The sequence below is a fragment of the Eretmochelys imbricata genome, chromosome 12 (genome assembly GCF_965152235.1).
Source record: "Eretmochelys imbricata isolate rEreImb1 chromosome 12, rEreImb1.hap1, whole genome shotgun sequence".
Classification (NCBI taxonomy): domain Eukaryota; kingdom Metazoa; phylum Chordata; order Testudines; family Cheloniidae; genus Eretmochelys; species Eretmochelys imbricata.
The window spans coordinates 40,587,807-40,613,909 of NC_135583.1; the positions used below are offsets into that span (position 1 = coordinate 40,587,807).

The 26,103-nt window shown below is 46.8% G+C and overlaps 1 protein-coding gene across 1 annotated transcript in view; it reads left to right on the plus strand.

The window, feature by feature from the left end:
- Positions 1–10,564: 10,564 nt before the first annotated feature.
- The window catches only part of SPIRE2 (spire type actin nucleation factor 2), a 43,216-nt gene continuing 27,677 nt past the window's right edge, over positions 10,565–26,103 (plus strand). Inside the window, exon 1 of the mRNA XM_077831100.1 lies at positions 10,565–10,832. Coding sequence (XP_077687226.1) covers positions 10,565–10,832 — 268 coding nt within the window. The remainder of the gene's footprint in view (positions 10,833–26,103) is intronic.

A 26,103-nucleotide genomic window follows, 5' to 3' on the forward strand; every position in this document is an offset into this window, starting at 1 on the left:
CACACTGTCTGGCCCTTTGTGCTGTGATACACACATTTACATCCTGCCTCACTTACATGAGAGAGAATCATTTAGGGAGCCTACTTGTCCTCCTCTGTCAGGTGTGTGTGTACTGCAGGTGCAGCAAAAAATCTTAGCTGACACATGTCGATGGAAACAAACGTCCTCGTTGAAGGGACTTCGTGAGATTGTTTGATTAGGGCCCAATATTTGGGTTTGTAGAACTGCAAAGTCTGGCTATAGAGATGTAGTTAATATAGGAGTGTGACTGTGAGCATGATCTTGTGTTGCTCTCTATGGCCCATAGAGAGAATAAGGAAGCTGCTATTCTTATCCACTAAGGGAGATTTCACTTAACTCCAGCGCTGGTGGCCTGTGTTTTGGGTTCTAGGTCTGGCTCCCTAGGTGGGTATGTTTATATGGTACTGTAGTGGCATCCATTGCTTTGCTACAGAGTTGTGAGCATCTTGATTTAGTGTGGTTTTTAGGAATAACCTGTGCATGAAGATAGTCACTCTTATTTAATTAATTTCTTTTAAAATAAACAATATACAAAGCATTCAACTACTTGCAAAACTACTTTCGTCTAATGGTGACAGCTGGGACTGAATGGGAGTCAGGACTCCTGGGTTCTATTCATGGCTGCTACAGTCTTACTGTAAATGATATAACCTTTCAGTACCATAGTTTCTCAATTTGTAAAATGACTAGAATATGATGTACCTACCTCACGGGGATGCTGTGAGCATGAATGTAATGTCTGTACAATGCTTTGAGATCCTGAGATGGAAGGCATTTTGGCATGATAATAATACTTCACACATACATAGCACTTTGACTTTTTCTACATCTCTCCTTTTTCCTTTTATTTTTTATTTCCTTTTATTTACTTTTTATTTCCTTTTATTTTTATTTTTATTTTTGTTTTAGAATCTGCCTACCCACATATACACACCTTGAATTATTTGTTAGGATATCAAGAGGGGAGATTTAATTATATCTTGATTGTGTTTTAATTATGGTATTACCCCATGGTAATTCAAGGTCTTGCTATTAATTCTGTGGGGTTTGTTGTGAGGGTGTCTCCTTGTGGAGTCCCCACCCTTTTCCTGCCACATAGCTCTGATGGTGCCTCACGGGCTATTTCTGGAGAGCACTGCCAGGTGAGTGTGAGAACAAAACTGAAAGCAGGAAATGTCTGCAGCCTTCAACTCCTCCTTCATTCACATTCCCGTCTGTTCTGCAAAGGGCAACATGCTCAGAGTTCACCTTCTAAGGTCATTTCTGAACCCATCAAGAAAGTTATTTATAGGTTTAACATGAATCCAAACACCATTCATCTATGGAGAGGCCAGGACCCAGATCTGAGCTTCAGAGCTGACCCCTGTCTGTAATGAGATGGATAGGACTGAGAAGCAATGGGCTTAAATTGCAGCAAGGACGGCTCAGGTTAGACATTAGGAAAAGCTTCCTACCTGTCAGGGTGGTTAAGCACTGGAACGAATTGCCTAGGGAGGTTGTGGAATCTCCATCATTGTCTAACCTGTTCTGAAAAGCCTCCAAACACCTGTTGGGGATGGTCTCATTATTACTTAGTCCTGCCTTGAGTGCAGGTGACTGGACTAGGTGACCTCTTGAGGTGCCTTCCAGTCCTGCCCTTCTATGATTCTATATGTGCTGGGCTGCCTTTTCCTCCGGTGGGATTTTGTTGATGCCAGCCTTGCCCTGCCCCAGTCCATCCGGCAGCTTTCTCAATTTCTCATCATTTCAATTACGTTTGCCTCCCTCCTCCTTTTGAGTCGCTTTTCTGGCTCTTCATTACACTGTGCATCAAATTCAAACTCTGTGCTTTCCAGTCCCTGCCCCATGCAGTCTCTGCCTGTGGCTCTGACCTGGTCTCCTTTCATGTCTCCCAGAGCACATGCCCCATTCCATCATGGATGCCAGCCTCAATCGCCCTTTCATTTCCCTCCCTCACAGATTTCTCTGTGTCATTTCCCACCCGGCCCCTTATGCTTGGAACGCCCTTCTCAAATCTGTTCACCACCTCTTCATCAATGCATTGCTTTAGTAAATCCTAAAGACCCACATCTGCAGCAACGCCTACAAAAATGCATTTTTATGCTAAAAAATGGAGCTACCAAGAGGCTTGACTGCCAAAAGTAAGTAATGGAGTACTCATCGCTCCCTCACCCGTGCTTTCATAGCCCTGGTCTACACTACGAATTTAGGTCAAATTTAGCAGCTTTAGATCAATTTAACCCTGCACCCGTCCACACGACGAAGCCATTTTTGTCAACTTAAAGGGCTCTTAAAATCAATTTCTGTACTCCTCCCTGACGAGGGGATTAGCGCTGAAATCGACATTGACGGGTCGAATTTGGGGTAGTGTGGACGCAATTCAATGGTATTGGCCTCTGGGAGCTATCCCAGAGTGCTCCATGGTGACCGCTCTGGACAGCACTTTCAACTCAGATGCACTAGCCAGGTACACAGGAAAAGCACCGGGAACTTTTGAATTTCATTTCCTGTTTGGCCAGCGTGGCCAGCTCATCGGCAGAGGTGACCATGCAGTCCCAGAACCGCAAAAGAGCTCTAGCATAGACTGAACAGGAGGTACTGGATCTGATTGCAGTATGGGGAGACGAATCCGTGCTATCAGAACTCTGTTCCAAAAGACAAAATGCCAAAATATTTGAAAAAATCACCAAGGACATGAAGGACAGAGGGTATAACAGGGACCTGCAACAGTGCCGCATGAAATTTAAGGAGCTCAGGCAAGCCTACCAAAAATCCAAAGAGGCAAACGGCCGCTCCAGGTCAGACCCCCAGACATGCCGCTTCTATGATGAGTTGCATGCAATTCTAGGTGGTGCCCCTACCACTCCCCCACCCCTGTACGTGGACTCCTGCAAGGGGGGAGTCTCATGCAACAGGGATGAGGATTTTGGGGACAAGGAAGATGAGGAGGAGGATGAAACCATTCCCCCCGACAGCCAAGCACTGTTTATCACCCTGGATCAATACCCTCCCAACCCTCCCAAGGCGGGCTCCCAGACCTTGAAGGCGGAGAAGGCACCTCTGGTGAGTGTACCTTTGTAAATATAATACATGGTTTAAAAGCAAGCGTGTTTAATGATTAATTTGACCTGAAGACTTGGGATGCATTCGCGGCCAGTACAGCTACTGGAAAAGTTTGTTAATGTGTCTGGGGATGGAGCGAAAATCCTCCAGGGACATCTCAGTGACGTTCTCCTGGAGGTACTCCCAAAGCCTTTACAAAAGGTTTCTGGGGAGGGCAGTCTTATTCCATCCTCCATGGTAGGACACTTTACCATGCCAGGCCAGTAGCACGTAGTCTGGAATCATTGCATAACAAAGCATGGCAGCATATGGTCCCGGTGTTTGCTGGCATTCAAGCAACATCCGTTCTTTCTCTCTCTGAGTTATCCTCAGGAGAGTGATATAATTCATAGTCACCTGGTTGAAACAGGGAAATTTTATTAAGGGGACATTCAGAGGTGGCCATTCCTGCTGGGCTGTTTGCCTGCGACTGAAAAGAAATCATCCCAGCTGTTAGCCACACGGTGAGGGGAGGGGTGAAGTGATCATCCCAGAGAATTGAGGTGGGAGGGGGCGACCTTGTACCGAAAGCACATCTGCTATGTAATGTTAACAGCTTGGTTCACCGTGAAAGAGTCTACCCATTGTTCTCTAAAATGTGTCTTTTTAAATACTACTCTCCCTTTTTTTCCTCCCGCAGCTGCAAATGTTTCAACGCTTCCCCTATCATCTCCGTCCCAGAGGTTAGCGCAGATAAGAAGGCGAAAAACCACACTCGTGATTAAATGTTCTCTGAGCTCATGCAGTCCTCCTGCACTGAAAGAGCTCAGCAGAATGCATGGAGGCAAGCAATGTCAGAGTCCAGGAAAGCACAAAATGAACATGAGGACAGGAGGGACGCGCGAGAGGAGAGGTGGCAGGATCAAGTTGATAGGTGGCGGCAGTGTGATGAGAGGAGGCAGGATGAAATGCTGAGGCTACTGGAGGATCAAACTGATATGCTCCAGCGTATGGTTGAGCTGCAGGAAAGGCAGCAGGAGCACAGACTGCCACTGCAGCCCCTGGGTAACCAACCACCCTCCTCCCCAAGTACCATAGCCTCCTCAGCCAGACGCCCAAGAACACCGGAGGGCGGGAGGGCCTCCGGGCACCCAACCACTCCACCCCAGAGGACTGCCCAAGCAACAGAAGGCTGGCATTCAATAAGTTTTGAAGTGCAGTGTGGCCTTGTCCTTCCCTCCTCCACCACCCCTCCCAGGCTACCTTGGCAGTTATCCCCCTATTTGTGTGACGAATTAATAAAGAACGCATGAATTTGAAACAACAATGACTTTATTGCCTCTGCAAGTGGTGATCGAAGGGGGGAGGTCGGTTGGTTTACAGGGAAGTAGAGTGAACCAAGGGGTGGGGGGAGTTTCATCAAGGAGAAACAAACAGAAATGTCACACCGTAGCCTGGCCAGTCATGAAACTGGTTTTCAAAGCTTCTCTGATGCGCAGCACGCCCTGCTGTGCTCTTCTAACTGCCCTGGTGTCTGACTGCGCGTAATCAGCGGCCAGGCGATTTGCCTCAACTTCCCACCCCACCATAAACCTCTCCCGCTTACTCTCACAGATATTGTGGAGCATACAGCAAGCAGTAATAACAATGGGAATATTGGTTTTGCTGAGGTTTAACCGAGTCAGTAAACTGCGCCAGCGAGCTTTTAAACGTCCAAATGCACATGCTACCACCATTCTGCACTTGCTTAGCCTATAGTTGAACAGCTCCTGACTACTGTCCAGGGTGCCTGTGTATGGCTTCATGAGCCATGGCATTAAGGGGTAGGCTGGGTCCCCAAGGATAACTATAGGCATTTCAACATCCCCAACGGTTATTTTCTGGTCTGGAGAGTAAGTCCCTTCCTGCAGCTGTTCAAACAGACCAGAGTTCTTGAAGATGCGAGCGTCATGTACCTTTCCCAGCCATCCCAGGTTGATATTGGTGAACCGTCCCTTGTGATTCACCAGTGCTTGCAGCACCATTGCAGCCCTTTCGGTTTATGTACTGGCTGCCAAGGTGGTCCAGTCCCAAGATAGGGATATGCGTTCCGTCTATTGCCCCACCACAGTTAGGGAATCCCATTGCAGCAAAGCCATCCACTATGACCTACACATTTCCCAGAGTCACTACCCTAATAGCAGCAGCTCAGTGATTGCATTGGCTACTTGGATCACAGCAGCCCCCACAGAAGATTTGCCCACTCCAAATTGATTCTTGACTGACTGGTAGCTGTCTGATGTTGCAAGCTTCCAGAGGGCTATCGCCACTCATTTGTGAACTGTGAGGGCTGCTCTCATCTTGGTATTCCTGCGCTTCAGGGCAGGGGAAAGCAAGTCACAAAGTTCCATGAAAGTGCCCTTATGCATGCGAAAGTTTTACAGCCACTGGGAATCATCTCAGACCTGCAACACTATGTGGTCCCACCAGTCTGTGCTTGTTTCCCGAGCCCAGAATCGGTGTTCCACGGCATGAGCCTGCCCCATTGCCACCAGGATGTCCAAATATCCAGGGCCCATACTTTGAGAGAAGTCTGTGTCCATGTCCTCATCACTCTCATCACTGCGCTGCCATTGCCTCCTCGCTTGCTTTTGCAGGTTCTGGTTCTGAACATACTGCAGGATAATGGGTGAGGTGTTTACAATGCTCATAACTGCTGCGGTGATCTGAGCAGGCTCCATGCTTGCTGTGGTATGGCGTCTGCAGGAGAGCAGAGTTGCAGCGGAAGCGGTGGCTGACGACGGATGTCACGAGAATAGATGTTTATAGAGAACGACGAGAGGACCTGCGAGGTGGATTCATGTGAGCAGGAGAGCAGAGTTGCAGCGGAAGTAGAAGCCCATGACAGCTAACATGGAGAAATTTGTTATCGAGACAAGAGGAGGAGAGCAGAATTGCAGTGGAAGCGGTGGTTCGATGACGATGGTTAGCAGTCCTACTGCACCACCTGCTGACAGCAGTATGGCATCCGCATGGAAAAAAGGTACGAAACGATTGTCTGCCATTGCTTTCACGGAGGGAGGGGCGACTGACGACATGTACCCCAAACCACCTGCGACAATGTTTTTGCCCCATCAGGCATTCTATAAATTCTACCTAATTTCGTAATGTAGACATACCCTTACACACCTTCCCCTTTCACCTAGGTGCATGCTTTATTGTCTCTAATCACTCCAGTCCAGCAATAAGACTGCAAGCTCTTCAGAGTAGGGATCTTTTCTTAGAAGCAACTAGCACTTTTGCAGGTACTATAAAGTAATTAACAATTATTATAATGACCAAAATCACAGATCTAAACTCAGCCCCACCTCTAGAAAACAACAGAGGGAGGGAAGAAGGAAAAGGCTGAACTATATTTTGTACGGAAGGCACCAGCTCTGGGGGAAGCTGGCAAAATGGAAACTCTTCCTACAAAATGTTGCTTGTACAGATCCCTGTGCTGCCCTGTATCGTTTTACATTTTGGTCCTGAGGAGCCTCTGGCAGCCATCCTGCTGAGTGACCAGTATGCCCAATTAATCCTCCATTCACTGGGCCAAATCAAGTCCTGTTGTAAGCAGGTGCAGCTCAAGATGGAATTGCTCCCCACTACACTAGGGCTGAATTTGGTCCACTGAGTTTAACAGACTCATTGGAACCAAAGACCTGCAGAGCCATCCAACCATCTTTGGGCAGTCAGAGCAGTGCAGTAATGGGTAAGCAGGCATTTGGGTTCACACTGGCTCTCTCTGGTGCAGTAAATATGGAGTTCATTCTTGCATGTAGCAGGTAGCTGATCTAAAGTTATTTCTTGTTCTTTAAATATCACCCCAGAGAGTGATTGGAATTGGATGGTCCAGTGAAAGGGAACTTGCCTAAGACTTGGGAGACCAGCGTTCAACTGCCTGCTCTGCCATAGATTTCCTGTGTGACCTTGGATAGGTCACTTAGCCTCTCTGAGTCTTGGTTTCCATCTGTAAAATGGAGGTAAATATCGTCCCAATATCGCTGGGATGCTGCGAGGCTAAATACACTAAAGGTTGTGAGGTGCTTGGATATCACAGGAATAGGGGCCATATAAGTACCTGAGAGAGAGCAGCTGTATGCTGGACAAAATCATGGTGGTAGCACAGTTTCCTTTTCCTCTTTGATTTTCTTTTTAAACTCACTCCTTCTTTAAGGTTATGAAACCTGAATCTTCGCCTCAAGGTAAGAGAGGGAGGTGTGTGGGGTGGAAGCCTATAACCCTCATCATATGTGCTTCACTAGCCTGATAACATGCATGATTCTGTTGCTGTAGCCCTCATGTGCCCTTCTCCCTACCCCACTGCAGTGTTTGTCACGATCCCTTGTTACTTTTCTTCTGATTGTAATTTAAGTTGTAAACTTTGGGGCAGAAACATTGAGTCACGTTCTCTTTCCACTTACATTAGTGTCCAGATTAACTCCATTATACTCGGAAGTATGGTGTAAACGAGAGCAGAATTTGACCCTGTTGTCTTTTGTCTGTAAAGCCCCATGCCCATTTACGGCCCTGTGGAAAGAATAGACAATACTAATACGCTCAGTGGCAAGGGTGTGGCAGAAGTGTAAAGTGATGTTTGCTTTTGTTTCTTTGGGGACAAAGAGTCCCCACTGAGCACAGAAACTTTGGGTGGGTATTTTGAATGTAAACATGGTGACAAATGTTCTGTTCCCCACACCCACAAAGCCAAATTTGATTTAGCTGCTGTGCTGGGCATTTATTCATTCTTTAGAACAGCGTAGTACATCAGCAGCATGTTGGAGAACCACAAAGGGATTCAGTTACCAGAAAAAAGACCAGAGAGGAAAAGCACTAGCTGGTGCTGGGGAGAGGGAAATAAACTAAACGGCTTGTAATAGCAATAATGACCTTGATCCAAGGCATTCTTTGGGGGCAGTTAATAATCAGATGGGATTAATGGCTCTTGTTTCTCCCTGGGCTGCCCACAATATGCCTCAGGCCCTGATTGCTAGTGTTTACATTTGAATAATCCCACAGATAAATTGAACCTATGGATAATCCCATATTCTTCTCATTTCTGAATTCCAGTGTTATGAAGTAAGTTTGCATGGACAGCAAAATTCCTCAGACAGGAGCCTCTCTCCTACTTTGCTCTATTCTCTTCCTTCCCCAAAACAAAAATGATGTTTCTGTGCTATAAACACTACCCAAAATTATTTGTTGCTGATATCCCCAGACCATCTCTAGTCAATATTCAGGTCCCTTGCAATGGAGAGGACAAGTATTTGTGTACCTGCTCCATCATCATTCATTCATTAGAAATCTTGGCCTGCATGCAGGATCAGTAGCTAGTTTATCTACATGGGTTAGTAGTTCTGACATGGGATTGCATTCTCTTTCCACTTTACAAATGGATGTCTCGTAGCTGTAAGATCTTTGTTTCACCCAGTCTACCTGACCCTTCTTTGAAGGTTCTGCTGTTCTTCCTGGTCTTTCTGGACTAGCGTTTCCAGAAGCATCTTCTCTTCACTGAAGAAGGGATTGCACAATCAACAATGCTGATTCAATGCACCAAGGGCAGGTGAAGTATAGGCTATTCCCATCAAAGATCATGCACACCTCACATGCATTGCCAGCATCAGTTTGCTAGTCCTTATTTCCTGTGCTGGGCCCTATGTCACAGCAGTGTCCCTCTAGCTGAGGGTAGGAACTAGGTCCCCTCAATAACACTGGTACCCATGATGCAAAGTGTTCGGTAGGCATCTCCATTACAAGAAATTTAAAATAGTAAATTATGGTAGAAGCTTAATCGTTGCATGAATTTGGTGTTCTGCAACCAAGCCATCTTGGGCTGTGGCCGCGTCAGATCTCTTAAGAGAAGCAGGGTTGAACCTTGGCATTACCTGGATGAGAGAACTCCAGGGTAAATCCAGAGCTACAAGAAGAGTTGGTGCTTCTCTGCAAGTCAGTACTGAATCAGTACCCCTAATCTAGTGGTAGAGGGTGCTGTACTGTAGGAAGTGGGGCTAGTGACTCAGTAGTTACTCTGCACCAGTTAAAAAAACAATGTCCCAGTATAGGGTTATGGGGAGAGGGGATTATGTAAATCAAGGTGCTATCTTTCAGATGAAAAGCAAAACAGAGGTCCTGACCTGTGATCACTGAAGAACCTACAGTGCTCTTAAAAGTAAGCCCTAGCCAAATTCCAGTTTGGGATTTATACCATGCCTTCCCAGGCTCCCCCTGCAATTCCAACTGCATATGGGGTTGGGCGGCTGCTGCACTTCCTGGCCCTGAATGCTCGAGTCCTGTTGCTCTGTGCTTTGGACAATTACTGCAGGTAGTAGAGACTATAGTCTTGATTTTGCAAGGAATGTCAGGCCTGTCTATGGATACTTTAAAGGATTAACTAGGGTGGGATTAAATTGCTGCCCTTGGGCAGGCCAGTCCTATATTATTATTGTTTCATTTGTTTTAACAGTGCCCAAGAGTGCCTGAGGAGCTGCCCAACATAAAAGAGATACCCCTAAGACTAGTTTGTAAATTCCTCAGGGCAGGGGCTATGTCTACACTGCAATTAGACACCCATGGCTGGCCTGTGCCAGCTGCCTCGAGCTCACGAGGCTCGGGCTAAGGGGCTGTTCACTGTGATGTAGACCTTCGGATTTGGGCTGCCCCCCCAGTGGGTTTTTAATTGCAGTGTAGATGTAGCCAAGGTAACCCCAATGTGTGAGTTAGCAGGATGGGAGGGAGGGCAAAAGGAGGCCGAAAGATGGGGCTTGTGGGAGCCAAGGAAGGCTCATGGGCGGCAGGCAGGAGTGAAGAGGTTCTTAAAGAAAAATACACCGTGCAGGTGGGCGACTTAGCTGGTCTCTCGGCAGAAGAGTAGGGAGAGGGTAGTGGCTCTGCGGCCCAGCTCAGGCGGGTGTGCCTGGGGGAACTGCTGCCCTGTGGGTGGTACATGTGTGAGCAGGAGAGGAACTCTGGGCCCTGGGCACAGTGGGTGCTCTCCAGGGGCTGGCTCGGGCGTTGGGAAAGGCCTGGCACTGGGCTTGGCACATGCCTCTTTGACTTGCTGCTTTCTCCCCTGCGCCCTGCTGCCTTTTCCCCTGGGGCGAAGGAACGCCTGGCTGCTTTGCCAGGCTAATGCCCATGCCCCGGGCTCCGCACGTGCCTCTGGCTGAACTCCGGCCTCCCCCGGGCCGCTCCCTCTCTGCCCCCTTCTGGTCTCCACCCCGGGCGCCGCCCGTGTGTGCACCGAGCCGGCGGGAGGCCGCGTCTGCCGGGCAGAGCGCTCTCCGCCCTCCGCCCTCTCCCTGGGGCTTCCATAGGCTGCTGCCTTGTTTGCACGCGGGGCCGGCTGGTTTTAGGGCTGGGCTGCAGGGATGACACAGCAGAGGCGAGCTGGGCTCAGCCCTCCTCCTCCTCCTCCTCCGGCTGCCCAGCGCTGCTGTTATGGAAACCAGCCCGGCGTGCCAGAGCAGATAATGGGGCAGCCATGGCCCAGGCCGGCAGCAGCGGCGGCGCAGCCCCCCAGGAGAGGGCGGGGGGCCCGGACCCCTGGGAGCTGTCCTTGGAGGAGGTGCTGAAGTCCTACGAGCAGCCCATCAATGAGGAGCAGGCGTGGGCCGTGTGCTACCAGTGCTGCCGGGGGCTAGCGGGCGCGGAGGGGCGCTGGGGGCCGGCGGGCCGGATCCAGGGCACGGCGGGCATCCTGCTGCACAAGGACGGGACGGTGACCGCCCGGGGGGAGCAGGGCTCGGCCGGTGAGTGCCACCCGGGGCGAGGCCTCCAGGGGGTCACAGCGCCCAAAGGCGGGCTGGCGGGGGGCGCAGGACTCCCTCCACCCCCCAATGCAGAGGGGAGTGGGGTGGGGGGGGCTGCTGAGGGTAATCTCGGGGCCTGGGGCCCCCTCCCCATATTGCAGAGGCTGCGGGTCTGGGGCCGGCTTTGCAGACCTCTGATCGCAGCCTCCGGAGCCGAATTTTCCAGGGCCATCCGGAGGGAAAGTCCGAGCCAGGCCTGGCTGTGAGGGGCGCTCCCTGCAGAGACCCTAGGGGTGGGGGTCAGTCTGCACCCCAGGCTCCTGCCACCTCGTTTGCAGGGTGCACCCGAATGTCTGCGCCCCCCCCCCCCACACACACATCTGGGCAGCTGCTTCTCCTGGGGTCGGCGGCAGAGGGTTGCGGTGAATTCCTGCCTGTTTACAGCCCTGCAGCTCAGCTAGCCGCCTGTCGCAGCCTTGGGGAGAAGAGGCCCCCGGCTACACAGCCTGTGGAGTGTGAACACTTCCCCTTGAACATTGGAGACAGCGTCTGAATTACAGACAGAGTGTCAATAGGTGTATTTGTAACTGAGAGTTGTGATCAGCCAACAGCTCTCTGTACAAGACATCTAACGTACAGCAGCCCAGGTGGTGGGAGACCTTAGAGATGTTTGTAGGCATCCTGCATGCAAAGGGTTGTGAGTCAAGTGGATGGAACAGGCTTCCCTATAAATTCCTATTGCAACGTATACACATGACCTTGCACCATTGAGATGCTGTGATTGACATTGTCCCATTGTGGCAGGCTTTTCCATTTGAAACCCCCTATTCTTCAGGCATTATAATACTTAAAAAACTAACTGAGTTGAAATCCACCACTCTAATTATGGGAAGTGTGGGGAGGGTGTGAGAGAGAGGACATTTGGGGAGAATCTGTTTGGGCACTTTTTTTAAACGGTCAGAATGAACAAACCCCAAAGTTATTTGGCCCTAGAAAACATGCCTGTGCATAAACAGGCCAGGTCCTGGAAAGTTTATATCACGTGTAACCCAGAGACTTATAAGTATTTTGCTCTTCAGACTCTCTAGCTCTTTTTAGCTCTTTGGGTTAAAAACCACGTTACGTGAAAGTTAAGATTGGGACAGAAAGGAAGAAAACCAAACGAATTCATGTCTAAGTGTGAAATAATAAATATAGTTAATAATGGAAATGGACCATGCCCTGTAGTATCTCGGCAGAAAATGGCAATATTAAGGAAATACACCAAAGGCTGTGGCATTTGAGGATATGGTGCTTTATCTGAATCACCATGCTTCCCTGGGTCTCTCTCAGCCTTAATATTAAAGAAATATCACACTGCATGGAGAAGACAGACACACGATTACTGGGAAGCTCCTCAGTAAGATATTGAAATGTTGGACACATGACAAGTGCATTGTTTGGGGTGTCAAGATATAGAGATGTTAAAATTCAACATCTGGATAATAATAAATGCCTGGGAGTGCAGATCAGTTAGACTCTTGATCACAGTCACTGGTCATCTTTGTCCTCCCGTGTATTCTTTCTCCATCCACTGTCAAGAAGGGCCAGGCCAGGCCAACAGACTAGTAGGCCTGTAATAATAATGATCATGGTAATAATACTTGTACAGCACTTTTCATCTTCAAAGCTCTGTACAGACATGAATGTATTACTTTTTGCCTCAGTTCTGTTGGGTAGGAAAGTATTAACCCAGTTTTACAGAGGGGGAAGCAGACAGAGAGAGGTAAAGGGTCAGATCCTGTGAGGCACTGAATCACTGTTGGAGCGGGTGCAGAGCAGAGACGCTCAGCACTTCACATTATCAGCCCCTAAATGCCATGTCCAAGGCCACCCAGCACTCTCAAGCTATGTGAGGGAGAAATCAGATGGTTTATGGTTAAAAAGCAAGCCTCTTGCAGCCTGTTCTGGCTGTGACATAGCCTCACTCCTGGAATTCTTGAGGCACTTGGCCCTCAGCCTCACTACACCTGACTGTCTCCAAACAACCACACCTGTCCTGTCAGATGCTGACCCTTGCACGCTCTTCAGCTACTTATTATCAGGGTGATTCAGTGGCATTTAGCTGAGCAATTCCAATGATCATGCCTATGCCACTTGTGAGTTCTTTCTCCTCCTGACGCTTCTGGGGATAAATAGGATAAACAAACAGTTAAAAAACATTAATGTGCATTATAAAAATTTGTGTTATTACTATGCAGCTCTTTGCCTCTGACACAACATAAACTCAGCTTGCCATCCCCAGATATGTGCTTTTACTGCTGAGCTGAACAAGAAGGAGGCTGGGTTGTTACTCTGATAATATTGACTGAAAACTTTTCACATAACCTCCAAAAACTGGCTGATCCTGTTCGGGGACATGCACAATTTAAATAAATATGTGCCCGGATACAAAAGGAAGCCACTTTTCAACACAATACTGAAAATACTGAGTGATCTGAGTTTAGTCTTTGTTCATTAACTCATTATAACTCTACAGCCAGTTTTGTCCACAGGCAATGCTGATCTCTTCAGTGGGAAGGAGGCCAAGAATTGCATCATTTTAATGGTCCCTGAAGGAATAGTATTGCTGTGCCATATTATATGTAGAAGCATCTCCACTCCTGCAGAAAAGCCTCAATTTTTAACATGTCTTTTGCATGGGTGGTGATAGCTTGTGAGTTCAGTTTGCAGCCTCCTTCTCAACACAGTGCAGTTCAAGCACAGGTCTGCAGGGCCTGCCATGTGTGTTTTCATGTATAGTTTTGCATGCTAGAAGTGCTTTCTTGTTTGCTTATTATTACAATCTTTATTGCCTGTTCCCCAGCCAAAATTCTGTAATTCTCTTGATAAGTACCACTCTGGGCAGCTTTCAGGGTGTTTAGAAATGGAAATGACAAGTTGCCTCCTTGGGTGTTTAATACAAAATGCACTTAAATTGTTAGGAGCAGTGATACAAGCCTGGAGCATTGTTGGGCTTTCTGTGTTCATTTCCTAGCAGAGTGTTGGCTAAGTAGAGTTGCTTTAGGAGCGAGTCTCTTGGTCCTGGTAGGAATATGGATTTGCGGAGTCCTGAGACTAAGGGGAGCAGTTTTGCCCCTTTTGGTTGCTTGATTGGGAATGAGCAGCACTGGCCATATGGTCCCAGAGGTTGTCTTGTTCTATTGGTATGATAGTGCCATAGGGGAAGCAGGAGGATTTCTACACCTGTGAGATAGGATGAGGGGAGCAGTTATGACAAGGTTTCCTCACTCTGTGTGGCCTCCCAGACACCCTCTCCCCAAACTGTAAACAATGAACTTGTGAAGCACAGCTGTATCGCAGCTGGGCCCCAATGGAGCCCCTACCCATTGAGCTGTTACATGTTTTGATGTGCACAAAATCCCCTCTGGTGCAATCTGGCTTCAGGATTTAGCATATCCCAGACTCCACTGGATGCAACAATTCAACATGGCGCTGCAGTAGAACTGTTGATAACCTCCTAAATGTGCCCACACGCTGTCAGTTTGTTTCTGCACTAACACCTTACCAAGGCGGCTCCTGCTTGTCAGTGTTCTGCCTGCAACTGGCCCCTGCTGAAGAGCATCTCTGTCTGGTAAGAGCAAAGTATCATTTTCCCAGACCAGAAAGAGTTCTAGGGGACTGGCTTCCTTCCCTAGAAAGACCTGTAAGTGTCACCTCTGAGGCTACGAGCCCTGGCTTCTCTAAATAACTAGTACTGAATGTTAGTTCAAAGTTGTACATTTGCATGGCTTAAGATGCTGGTTTGATGTTTGTAGGGGCAGGAGGCATTCCTCTTGGTGGGCAGGGGAATCTTGTTGGAGTTCTGAGTATCACCCATTTCCCCTTGCTTTAAACTCCTTTAAGGCCCTATCCTTTGTTTTCATCCTTCTGGGCGAGGACTGGATGCTGCTTGTAAATGCAGCCAGAGGGGAGGAGGGGTGCAACTGAGCACCAAGACATTACCCAGCACTGTCTGATAGTTCTAGCGAATGTCTAGCTGAGAATTGCAGCAGGGCCAGTTTGGAGAGAAAATTTAGATTGCAGGGAATGCCAGCCAAAGAACAAGAGAGAGAAGGGAACTGTCCTAAAAGTGACATTCATTTTGATCATGCAGTGTGTAAGTGTAGCTGGGCTGCTCCCAGGATATTAGCTAGCCAAGGTGGGTGAGATAGTATCTTTTATTGGATCCAACTTCTGTTGGTGAGAGAGACAAGTTTACTGCACAGCCATGGGAGCCCAGATTCCTGGGCTCTTCTGCTCTGGCTTTGCCACTGGCTCATGGTGTGATACTGGGAAAGTCACTGAACTGGTCTATGCCTCAGTTTCCCCATCTGCAAAACCCACTTATTTCTCTCTTAGCAGGGCTGTGACAGTTAAATTAATGCTTGTAAAAGTGCTTTTAGACCCTGGTATAAGAGGATCTATACTAAATGCAAAAAGGTGTTACGGTGGCAAGTTTACTGAATTCATTGGGCCTATGCAGGAGTTATAGAAACCAGGCCCAAGCTGCTTAGCTTGTTCTGCTCACAGCAGCAGCTTCATGTCAGGGCACCAGTAGTATGTTTTGCAGGTGGTCCGCAGAAAGTAACTTTGGCTTCACTGTGGGTATATATGGAAGGCAGGCCGTGGCCTCCTGGAGCACCCATAAAGCTGAACTGCTGGAGGTTATTAAGTTCTTTTTGTATCTCGTCTGAGGGCTTGTCTACACTACTCACCGGATCGGCAGGCAGCGATCGATCCAGCGGGGGTCTAGATGCGATAAATCGACTGCTGAGTGCTCTCCCGTCAACTCTGGTACTCCACCAGAACGAGGAGCGCAAGCAGAGTTGACGGGAGAGCGTCAGCTGTCGACTTATCACAGTGAAGACATCATGGTAAGTAGATCTAAGTATCTCGACTTCAGCTACGCTATTCACATTACTGAAGTTGCGTATCTTAGATCGACCCCGTGCGGTAGTGTAGACAAGCCCTGAGACTAAGAGGGGTGCTGGGGTCTTTACACAACACACATGATCTGCAGTCTCACACACACAACTCTGGGCCTGCTCCTCCTAAATCCATTGGCATTTAGTTGAGGTACTCAGTAGAACCACAGTATAGTAATTCTCCATTTGCGATTTCCATCCCTGTGCTGAGATTTGTCTGGTCCAAGCAGTGCTGGTATTGATGACACTTGGGATTCTTTGTGATGGCAGCCTTTGGGTCCTCTTGTTTTTGGAGGGGCTGGGAGAAGGTTTAAATTCTTTTCAGCTGTTGTAGATTTCTGAAAACACTCTGGGAGTCCTTAAAGGAATGATGGACATTGCTGTTGTTGCTGTAACCAGCCTTTCTTGGAACATTTCTCTCTCTCTCTCTCTCTCTCTGTTATCCTTATGGCCCTTCATTTTTGGTTTTTATTTAATTTTCCCCAGGAATTTATTGGTGTTTATTACCACAACAACAACAGGTGAAAATTGATGGAAAAAACGATTAATAATTTTTCTGAGTAAATATTGGGGTTTATTTTGGTGGATGGGAAAAAGTATTCAGTAGATTCATGCTTTGATGAATGGAATTCAATGTGGTTTGCTGCAGAACTAAAACAGAACTCAAAACACAATGCCACCTCTGAGGTAAAGAAAACAATATACAGTAAAAGCTTTGTTATCTGGCATATTGGAGGAGTGAGGGGTGCCGGTAAATCAAAAATTTTGGTTAACTAAGAGTTATACTTGCCAATGGAGGGAAGGAGTTTGAGTGTGGGAGGGGGGCTCAGGGCTCTGGGTTGGGGCATAGCAGGGGGTGCGTGGTGTGGGCTCTGGGAGGGGGCTTGGGGCAGGGGTTGAGGTGTGGGAGGGGTTTCGGGGTGCCGGATCTGGGCGGTGCTCACTTTGGGCGGCTCCCCACAAGTGGCAACATGTCCCTGCTGCTCCTAGGAGGAGGCACGGCCAAGCAGCTCTGCGCACTGCCTCCGCCTGCAGGCGCTGTCCATGCAGCTTCCATTGGCCGTGGTTCCTTGCCAATGGGAGCTGCAGAGCCAGCACCCGGGGTGGAGCGAGCGCAGTGCACATCATTCCTCCCCCTAGGAGCATCAGGGACATGTCTCCGCTTCTGGGGGAGCCATGCAGAGCCAAGTAGGGAGCCTGCTGGCCCCACACCAACCAGACTTTTAGTGGATATCAGAAATGCCGGTTTCTAGAGCTTTCCGATTGGTAAAGAGCCAGATAACGCAGCTTTTACTGTATCTCTAATGCCCAAATAAAACTTTTCATTTGAATAAAGTTTACTGTTGTAGACTTAGAACTATTAGACTATAAATATTTACATGGAATAATTGGGTCACACCATTTGCAGCGCATACACTCAACTTCATCCTTTTCTCTTGTTTTTGTTTTTTTTAAACTTTCAAATACTTCCTTGTCTTCTGAAACATATTTTGATACAGATTTTTGTTTTCTTCCCATTTTAGTGTGTCAGCTCTTTAAACCATTACCTGCTAACAACTTGAAATGTGTACATGATGGGTGTGAGATTCATCAGTACGTTCAGATGTGCACGCATTTCAGAGTTTGCATGCGTAACAGTTGGTTTATTGGGTGTGTTTTCTAGACTAATACGTAGCCTTATTACAACAGGCAACTTTGCATATACACACAGACTAACAAAAAGAAAAGGAGTACTTGTGGCACCTTAGAGACTAACCAATTTATTTGAGCATGAGCTTTCGTGAGCTACAGCTCACTTCATCAGATGCATACCGTGGAAACTGCAGCAGACTTTATATATACACAGAGAATATGAATATATAAAGTCTGCTGCAGTTTCCACGGTATGCATCTGATGAAGTGAGCTGTAGCTCACAAAAGCTCATGCTCAAATAAATTGGTTAGTCTCTAAGGTGCCACAAGTACTCCTTTTCTTTTTGCGAATACAGACTAACACGGCTGTTACTCTGAACACAGACTAACATATCTCATGCAATGTATTGTAGTTTCTTAATAAAACAAGTTATTTTTTATATATTTGAATGATACAAAAGTAGGGTGAAAATTGGAAAAAAACAAATAATACTTTTTGTAAAACCTGGGAGTTTTTCAGTACAAATTGGTTTAAACTGAAAACGAAGGGGCTTAGTTATTCTCAGTGATTCTGACAAACAGCAATTTTACAATAAACTCCACAACCTCAAACATGGCTGGCGTGTAATAGAGGCATGGGAAGGTTAAATCTGCCCAAACCTTGTGCTGCTGGAGGGGAACAGTGGTGGATTATCCCAGGGGCCCTGGTCAATTTGGGGGCCCCAGAAGAATCTCCCCCCACCATGTCCCTGGGGTTGGAGGAGCTCCCACTTCAGCGGGGACACAGAGCTTTTCCAGTCTCAGGGCCACAGTGGGGGGCAGGGCCTTGGATGAAGAGGTGAAGCGGGATGGAATGGGGGCGGAGCCGTGGGCGGAAGGGACAGAATGGGGGCGGGGCTTTGGGCTCAGAGCTCTGCCACTGTGGCCCCTGGCCAGTGGGAGGGGCTCCGGGCTTGGAGCTCCAGCCAGAGCTGAGAGCTCCATCGCGGTCCTGGCCACTGCACATGTCCTCAAATGTGAGGAGTATGGGGAGTAAACAGGAAGAACTGGAAGTATTAGTTCATAAACTAAATTACGACTTAATTGGCCTCACAGAGACTTGGTGAGGATAAATCTCTTGCCTGGAATATTGGTATGGAGGGGTATAGCTTGTTCAGGAAGGGCATGCAGGGGAGAAAAAGGAGAAGGGTTGCACAGTACATCAAGAATATATACACTTGTTCAGAGGTCCAGAAGGAGGTGAGAGGCAGAGTACTTGAAAGCCTCTGGGTGAGGATAAAAGAAGAAAAAAAACAGGAGCAATGTCTTGGTAGGAAGAGGAGGAGGTGGGTGAGGCATTTCTAGAGCAAATAACAGAACTATCTAAAACACAAGACCTGGTCGGAATGGGGGACTTCAGCTACCCAGACATCCGTTGGAAAAGAAATACGGCAAAACAGAAAATATCCTATAAGTTCTTGGAATGTCCTGGGGACAAGGTTTTGTTTCAGAAGGGTAGGATGTAACCAGGGCGACTGCCATTTTAGGCTTGTTTCTGACCAACAGGGAGGAAATCTGAAGTGAATCTGAAGGTGAAAGGCAACTTGAGTGAAAGTGGTTATGAAATGATAGATTTTATGATTTTAAGAAAAGGAAGGCGTGAGAGCAGCAGAATAAGGACAATGGACTTCTAAAAAGCACACTTTAACCAACTCAGAGAACTGGGTAGGTAAGGTCCTATTGGAGAAAATCTAAGGGGGAAAAAGAATTCAGGAGAGCTGGCAGTTTCACAGGTGCTTCCGCAAACTATCTCAATGCAAGGGAAAGACATGAAGATTAATAAGAGGCCAGTATGGCTGCATCAGGAACTCTTGAATGACCTAAATCAGAAAGGATCCTACAGAAAGTAGAAACATGGATAAGTTGTTAAGGAGGAGCACAAAGGAATCACACAAGCACGTAGGGACAAAATGAGCTACACTTAGCTAAGGACATAAAAAGCAATAAGAAAAGATTCTATAAATTCTTTAGAAGCAAGAGAAAGAGAAAGGAAGGTGGAGGTTCTCTGCTTAGCGGGGAAGGCGAGCTAAGAACTGATGACATCAAGAAGGCTGAGGTGTTTACTGCCTACATTGCTTCATGACAGGTTTCAGAGTAACAGCCATGTTAGTCTGTATTCGCAAAAAGAAAAGGAGTGCTTGTGGCACCTTAGAGACTAACCAATTTATTTGAGCATAAGCTTTCGTGAGCTACAGCTCACTTCATCGCTGTAGCTCATGAAAGCTTATGCTCAAATAAATTGGTTAGTCTCTAAGGTGCCACAAGTACTCCTTTACTTTGCTTCAGTCTTCCCTAAAAAGGTAAATTGTGACCAGATACTTAATGCAATTAATATTAACAAAAAGGGGGAAGGAACATAAGCTAAAATAGGGAAAGAACAGGTTAAAGAATAGTTAGATAAGTTAGATGTATTAAAGTCAACTGGGCCTGAAGAAATGCACCCTCTGGTACTCAAGGAACTAGCTGAAACAATCTTGGAACCATTATTAGTTATCTTTGAGAACTCATGGAGGACAGGAGAGGTCCCAGAGGACTGGAGAAGGGCAAACCCAGTACCTAGCTTTAAAAAGGGGAACAAAGAGGACCCAGGGAATTATAGACCAGTCAGCCTAACTTCAATGCCTGGAATAATACTGGAACAAATTATTAAACAATCAATTTGTAAGCACCTAGAGGATAATAGCCAGCATGGATTTGTCAAGAACAAATCATGAATTTTTTTCTTTGACAGGATTACTGGCCTCGTGGATGGGGGAAGCTATAGATGATATATCTTTATGTTAGTAAGATTTATGACACAGTCCTACATGACATTCTCATAAAGAACTAGGAAAATGTGGTCGAGATGCAATTACTATATGGTGAGTGCACAACTGTTTGAAAGACCGTATCTGAAGGGTTATCAATGGTTCACTGTCAAACTGGGGGGACATATCTAATGGGGTCCTGCATAGGTTTGTCCTGTCTCTGGTAATGTTCAATACTTTCACTGATAACTTGGATAATGGAGTGGAGAGTATGCTTATAATATTTGTGTAGACTTCAAGCTGAGAGGAATTGCAAGCACTTTGGAGGGCGGAATTAGAGTTCAAAATCACTGTGACAAATTGGAGAATTGGTTTGAAATCAGCAAGATGAAATTCATTAAAGATGTGTGCAAAGTACTACACTTAGGAAGGACAAATGCACAACTACAAAATGGGGAATAACTGGCTAGGTGGTCGTACTGCTGAAAAGGATCTGGGGGTTATAGTGGATCACAAACTGAATACAAGTGAACAATGTGATGCAGTTCCAAAAAGGCTAATATTGTTCTGGGGTGTATTAACAGGAGTGTTGTGTGAAAGACACAGGAGGTCATTGTCCTGCTGTATTTGACACTGGTGAGGCCTCAGCTGGGGTACTGTGTCCAGTTTTGTGTGCCACACTTTGAGAAAGATGTGGACAAATTGGAGAGAGTCCAGAAGACAGCAACAAAAATGATAAAAGGTTTAGAAAACCTGACCCATGAGGAAGGGTTAAAATACCAGGCATGTTTAGTCTTGAGAAAAAAAGACTGAGGGGGTCCTGTTAACAGTCTTCAATAGTGTTAAGGGCTGTTACGAAGAGGAAAGTCCATTGTTCTCCCTATCTAATGAAGGTAGGACAAGAAGTAATGGTATTAATCTGCAGCAAGGGAGATTTAAGGTTAGATATTAGGAAACTCTTTCTCACTACAGGACAATTAAGCACTGGGATAGGTTGCCAAAGGAGGCTGTGAAATCCCCATCATTGGAGGTTTTTAAGAACAGGTTAGATAAACACCTGTCCGGGATGGTCTAGTGTTATCTGGTCCTGCCTTGGTGTGGGGAGCTGAACTTGGTGACCTCTCAAGGTCCCTTCCAGCCCTACAGTTCTGTGATATTATGATCCCCTGTTTTTCCCCCATTTGCTGTTTAAACAGGAGCTTTATCAAGCTGCTTTCCATTTTCTCTTAATGGCAGTGTGCTTTACTGCTGAGATCATGTTGTTCTGATTCCTGAGTGTATTGATTGTCTGAAGTGTGAGTAGCTGCAGTGGTGATGCCTTCAGTTCCATTCAGTCACTGCCTTGAAGTCCTGTCCACACTGGTCAGGGGAGCTGTGCTAGAACAGTGGTTACAATGCCATGTTTAAGCACAGTTGTTCCTCTTCTCTGTGTGGCTTGGTACGCATGAGCAAACCAAGCTGCCTGCTTCATCCACTTGTGAATGACTCTCCAGTAGCAAACTAACATGTCCAGCCCAATGCTCATGAGAGACCCTACAATAAAAAATCGACAAGCACTGCACAGAACTCTTGAGATCTGCTAAACTCAAACTGGTAGGTGTGCAGCCCAGCATTTGTAAATGTCCCTTCAGTAACATGGTGCTAACACATCCCTCCACCTGTGAGTGATTCGGCAGGAGCCATATGCTCTTGCAGACAATGGTGAATAAAACAATGTGTGAAGGGGAGAAGCCTCCTAAAGGGAAAGATTCACATGCTGTCATTGGGTGCCTGTTACTCCTTCTCAGGGCTGGTGCTGTGACCCTCCTGGTGTCCAGCACCCACTCAGATTGCCACGGCTTGCACTGAGCCAGGGGCTCCTTTTTCACTGAGTGACAGTGGATGATCTCCAAGGATGAAATTCACCCCCGGGCTGAGGGCTGGCCCAAGCCCTGCACCACTTAAATCCTCTGTGCTCACATAGGGCCATGGGGGCACAGACCTTGTGCTGGGCCTGTGCCCAGGGGTAAATCTCACCCCACCTGAGAAAACAGGCATTTCTGTTGAAACCCTCCTGGAGCAGATCTGCAGGGCTCTGCAAAGTCCACTCGCTGTTCTGGACTGCAGTCGCACACTGCAGTGCTGCAGCTCCCTTCCTGCCTGCCGGCTTTTTCGGAGCTCTGTACAAGACTTTGACCACTGCCCTGCTTGAGGGTGTTGCATGAGCTCTTTGTCTGGAAGTCACTCAGTGTGCTATTGACTAAATAAATGGCATGTTAATGGCCCGAGCTCCCTTGTGAACACAGATCCAGTATGTGGCTTTGAAGTTGTGGCTATCACAGAAAGTGAAGCTGGAAAGGGCCTATTAGGTCACTTTATCCTCCCCCAGGGCCAGTGCAGCATTGTTCCTTTAGTGTTTTCATTAGTGCTTTAGCCAGTCTAATTTTAAATGACCCACTTTCCTTGGGAAGAGGATTCCACATGCTAATAAACCTCACAATTAAACAATGTCCCTGAAGTTGGTCTGACTTTCCCTTTACTTGGCCCCCCATCACCGCTAGTTATACCCACTGGGGTGCTTCAGTAACTCCTCTCCCTCTGTGGTGCCTGCACATAGGGGTTTATCATATTCTCCTCTCCTCTCTAATCTTCATTTAGCCCAGCCAAACATATTTCATCCCTTTAATCTTTCCTAATAAATCAATCTCTCCAGCCCCCTCATACCATTTGTTGCTCCTCTCCAGACTTCTGCCACTTTGCCAGTAACTTTCTGGTGTTTAGAAACTCAGGACATTTGTATTTGGACCACGTCTCACAAAGGCGGCCACACCTCATTATCCCCATTTCACTGATGGGACAGAGGGTGAGTGACTCCCCCAAGATCGCTCCGCAGGTCAGGAGTAAAACCCAGGCCTCCTGATTCCTGGTTCAGTGCCTTGTCCATTGGCCTGCTGAGGACCGTACCCAGAATTCTAGCTTTTGATTTCCCTGCTCTTAGATGACACCTCTACATGTGCAAGCCGAATGAGAATTGGGATTTTAGCATAAATTAGCACAGCCATACTGCACTCCAAGCGTTCATCCAATTTGCTGTCCATTATTAGCCCGACGTCTTTTCCCACATTATTGCTTCCCAGCTACCTGCCTCCCATGGAATATCTGTGTTCTGGGTTATTCCTCCCCGAATGTATGAGCTGCAACTGCCCAGGTTGAATCTCATTGTCTTTTCTGCCCACGTTTCTACTCTCTCTTGGTCCCTGGGGGTTATTTCTCTGCTCTTCCTGGTATTTGTGGTGCTTCCCTATTTAGTGTCATCTGCACAGCTAATTAAATGTGCTGTTTACCTAAAAGGCTGATCCCTGCTGCATCCAACTTCTCTGCCCCCTTTGCCCTCCAGCCTCAGTACATTGCTGTAAGAACCTGCAGGACCAGAACCTGAGACTATGGGGGTGCCAGGCGATGACACTTCTGCATCGGGTTTCCACTGGGGGACCCTGTGGAGCTAGACACTGCAGGAAGTACCGCCCGGCAAGGCCTGAGTGGTGCCCCCCCACAGCCCACTGATTGGCCCATGCTGGTGTATAAACCAGGAAGTCATCACAGGGAGCTGTCTGAGCAGTGGTGCATAGTGGCTGCTTGCTTCTGCTCCGGACATTGGCTTGTTCCGAACCCCAGACTCTGGCTCCTGACCCTAGCTCAACCTTGCCTCCGCTGCTTGCCTCCTGTCTGCAGCTTGGTTCTTGATCCTGACTTCCTGGAATCCTGACCCCCCCCAACTCCTCTACTTCTGTCCTGACCGTAACTGACCTGTGCACACAGGCTGCCCGTGGCCCGGCCTGACATTACCCCGCATCGCATCGCAATCCACATGACAGTGCACCATTTCCAAGACAATTAAAATGAACTGTTTCAAGTAAAGTTTTCTGAGACTGTGACCAATGTTTTATACATGCTCGCGAGGTACTACAGTACTGCGGGCCACAAGGGCCTTATCCAGCGTGGAAGGAATTCAAGAGCAGGCCTTAAATATGCAATGGCAGTTAAGCTCGTCTGGAATGACTTGTCCTTCTTAAATCCAAGCTGCTCATTACTTCTGGTGCTGTCATCTTCTAGGTGCTTGGTATTTGTTCCATTGCTTTACTAAAGACTGTAGGTAGAGTTATTAGCCATTGCCAGGAGCACCCCCTTCCCTTCCTGCTCTTACCCCTTTGAAAAGGACATTTACCACATTTGCTTTCTTCCGCCTACTAGTACTTGCCTGGTTTTCCATGACTTAATCAATAATAGCCAGTGTTGGAGGAAGTTTATAACAATTTAACACTTTTCCTCTGTAAAAGCTTGAGAGTAGGCTTGGATGGATTAGATTTTTATTGGTAAATGTCAGTAAACATCAATTTCACCGTACACATATACCAATAGACAAAACAAGTTTCCATCTATGATGATCAAGATTTACCAGGTAGGCAAAGTAAGACGAATGCTGCTGAAGAATTTAGAGTTTGATTTAAGAATATTTCCTTTGTATATTTTGACATTTTGTGTTTTAATGGTTATAAAGTTTTAACTTTTTGAGTCACATTTACTGTCATTAAATAATTGTCTAACCCCCCCATAATTTTCTGAAACTATGAATATTCACATAGATTAAATAAAAGTACTATAATTTTTGTTTTGTCCATTTTGTCGCAGCCGCCATCTTAGAGAGCGATCTCATGGGTTCCTGTGCAATACTTTAAGATTATTTTTTGGGGGGTGGGGGAATTGCTTATTACTTATATAACATCTATATTGTGGTAGGGCCTACAGTCTCCAATCTCATAGTGCCAGGCCCTGTAAGAACATAGAAAACAAACCTTTCTCCCGAGCTGACATTTCTTCTACTTGTGCAGCGAGGAATGAAGCAGGTACATGGAATGGATAGTTCACTATCTGTAACAACGGTGGATGTGAGGCAGCATCTGCTAAACCTTTACGTTTTCATATCAACAGCTGAGATAACTTATCCCCAAGAGTCTTAAGAGAGCTAGCTGAGGAGTTATCTGAACCACTAATGTTAATTCGTAAATTAGCTGGGGCAATTCCTAGGGGTTGCAGGACAACTAATGTAATGCCAATAATTGAAAAGGATAAAAGGGATGATCTTAGGGTTATTAATGGGTTAGCCTGATGTCGAGCCTAAGTAAAATTAGAGAACCGTTAATTCAAGACTCTACTAATACAGAATTAGAGGCTAAAAATACAATTAATGCCAGAAAGCGTGGTTTTATGGATGGTAGTTCTTGTCAGACAAGCCTGCTGTCTTTTTTTTGACAAGTTTACAGGTCTGGTTGATAAATGCAGCTCCATTGATACAATATACTTAGATTTCTTTAAGGCATTGGACTTAGTACAACATAACATCTTGATTAAAAAAAACTTGCATCATACGGATTTAACAGGGCACAAGTTAGATGGATTAAAAACTGGCTCACTGACAGACCTCAAAATGTGGTTGTTAATGAGGAGATATCAGTGAGTGGGGCCATTACTTACGGGGGCCCCCCAGAGATGGGTTCTGAGTCCAACTCTATTTAAAACATTTATCAATGATCTAGAAGAGGATATAAAATCTCTTCTGGTAAAGTTTGCAGACAACACAAAGATTAGTGTGGTAGTAGATAATGAAAGTAGAGTGATTTGATTTGCCTGGGTAAATGATCACAATCCAACAAAATGCACCTGAATACAGCCAGTGCAAGGTACTATGTCTGAGAACCAAGAAGGCAGGATATATCGACAGGGTGTGTCTTGGAAAGTGTGACCAGAGAAGCATTTAGTGGTCGTCATAGTTAATCACCTCAATATGCAAAAAGAAAAGGAGTACTTGTGGCACCTTAGAGACTAACCAATTTATTTGAGCATGAGCTTTCGTGAGCTACAGCTCACTTC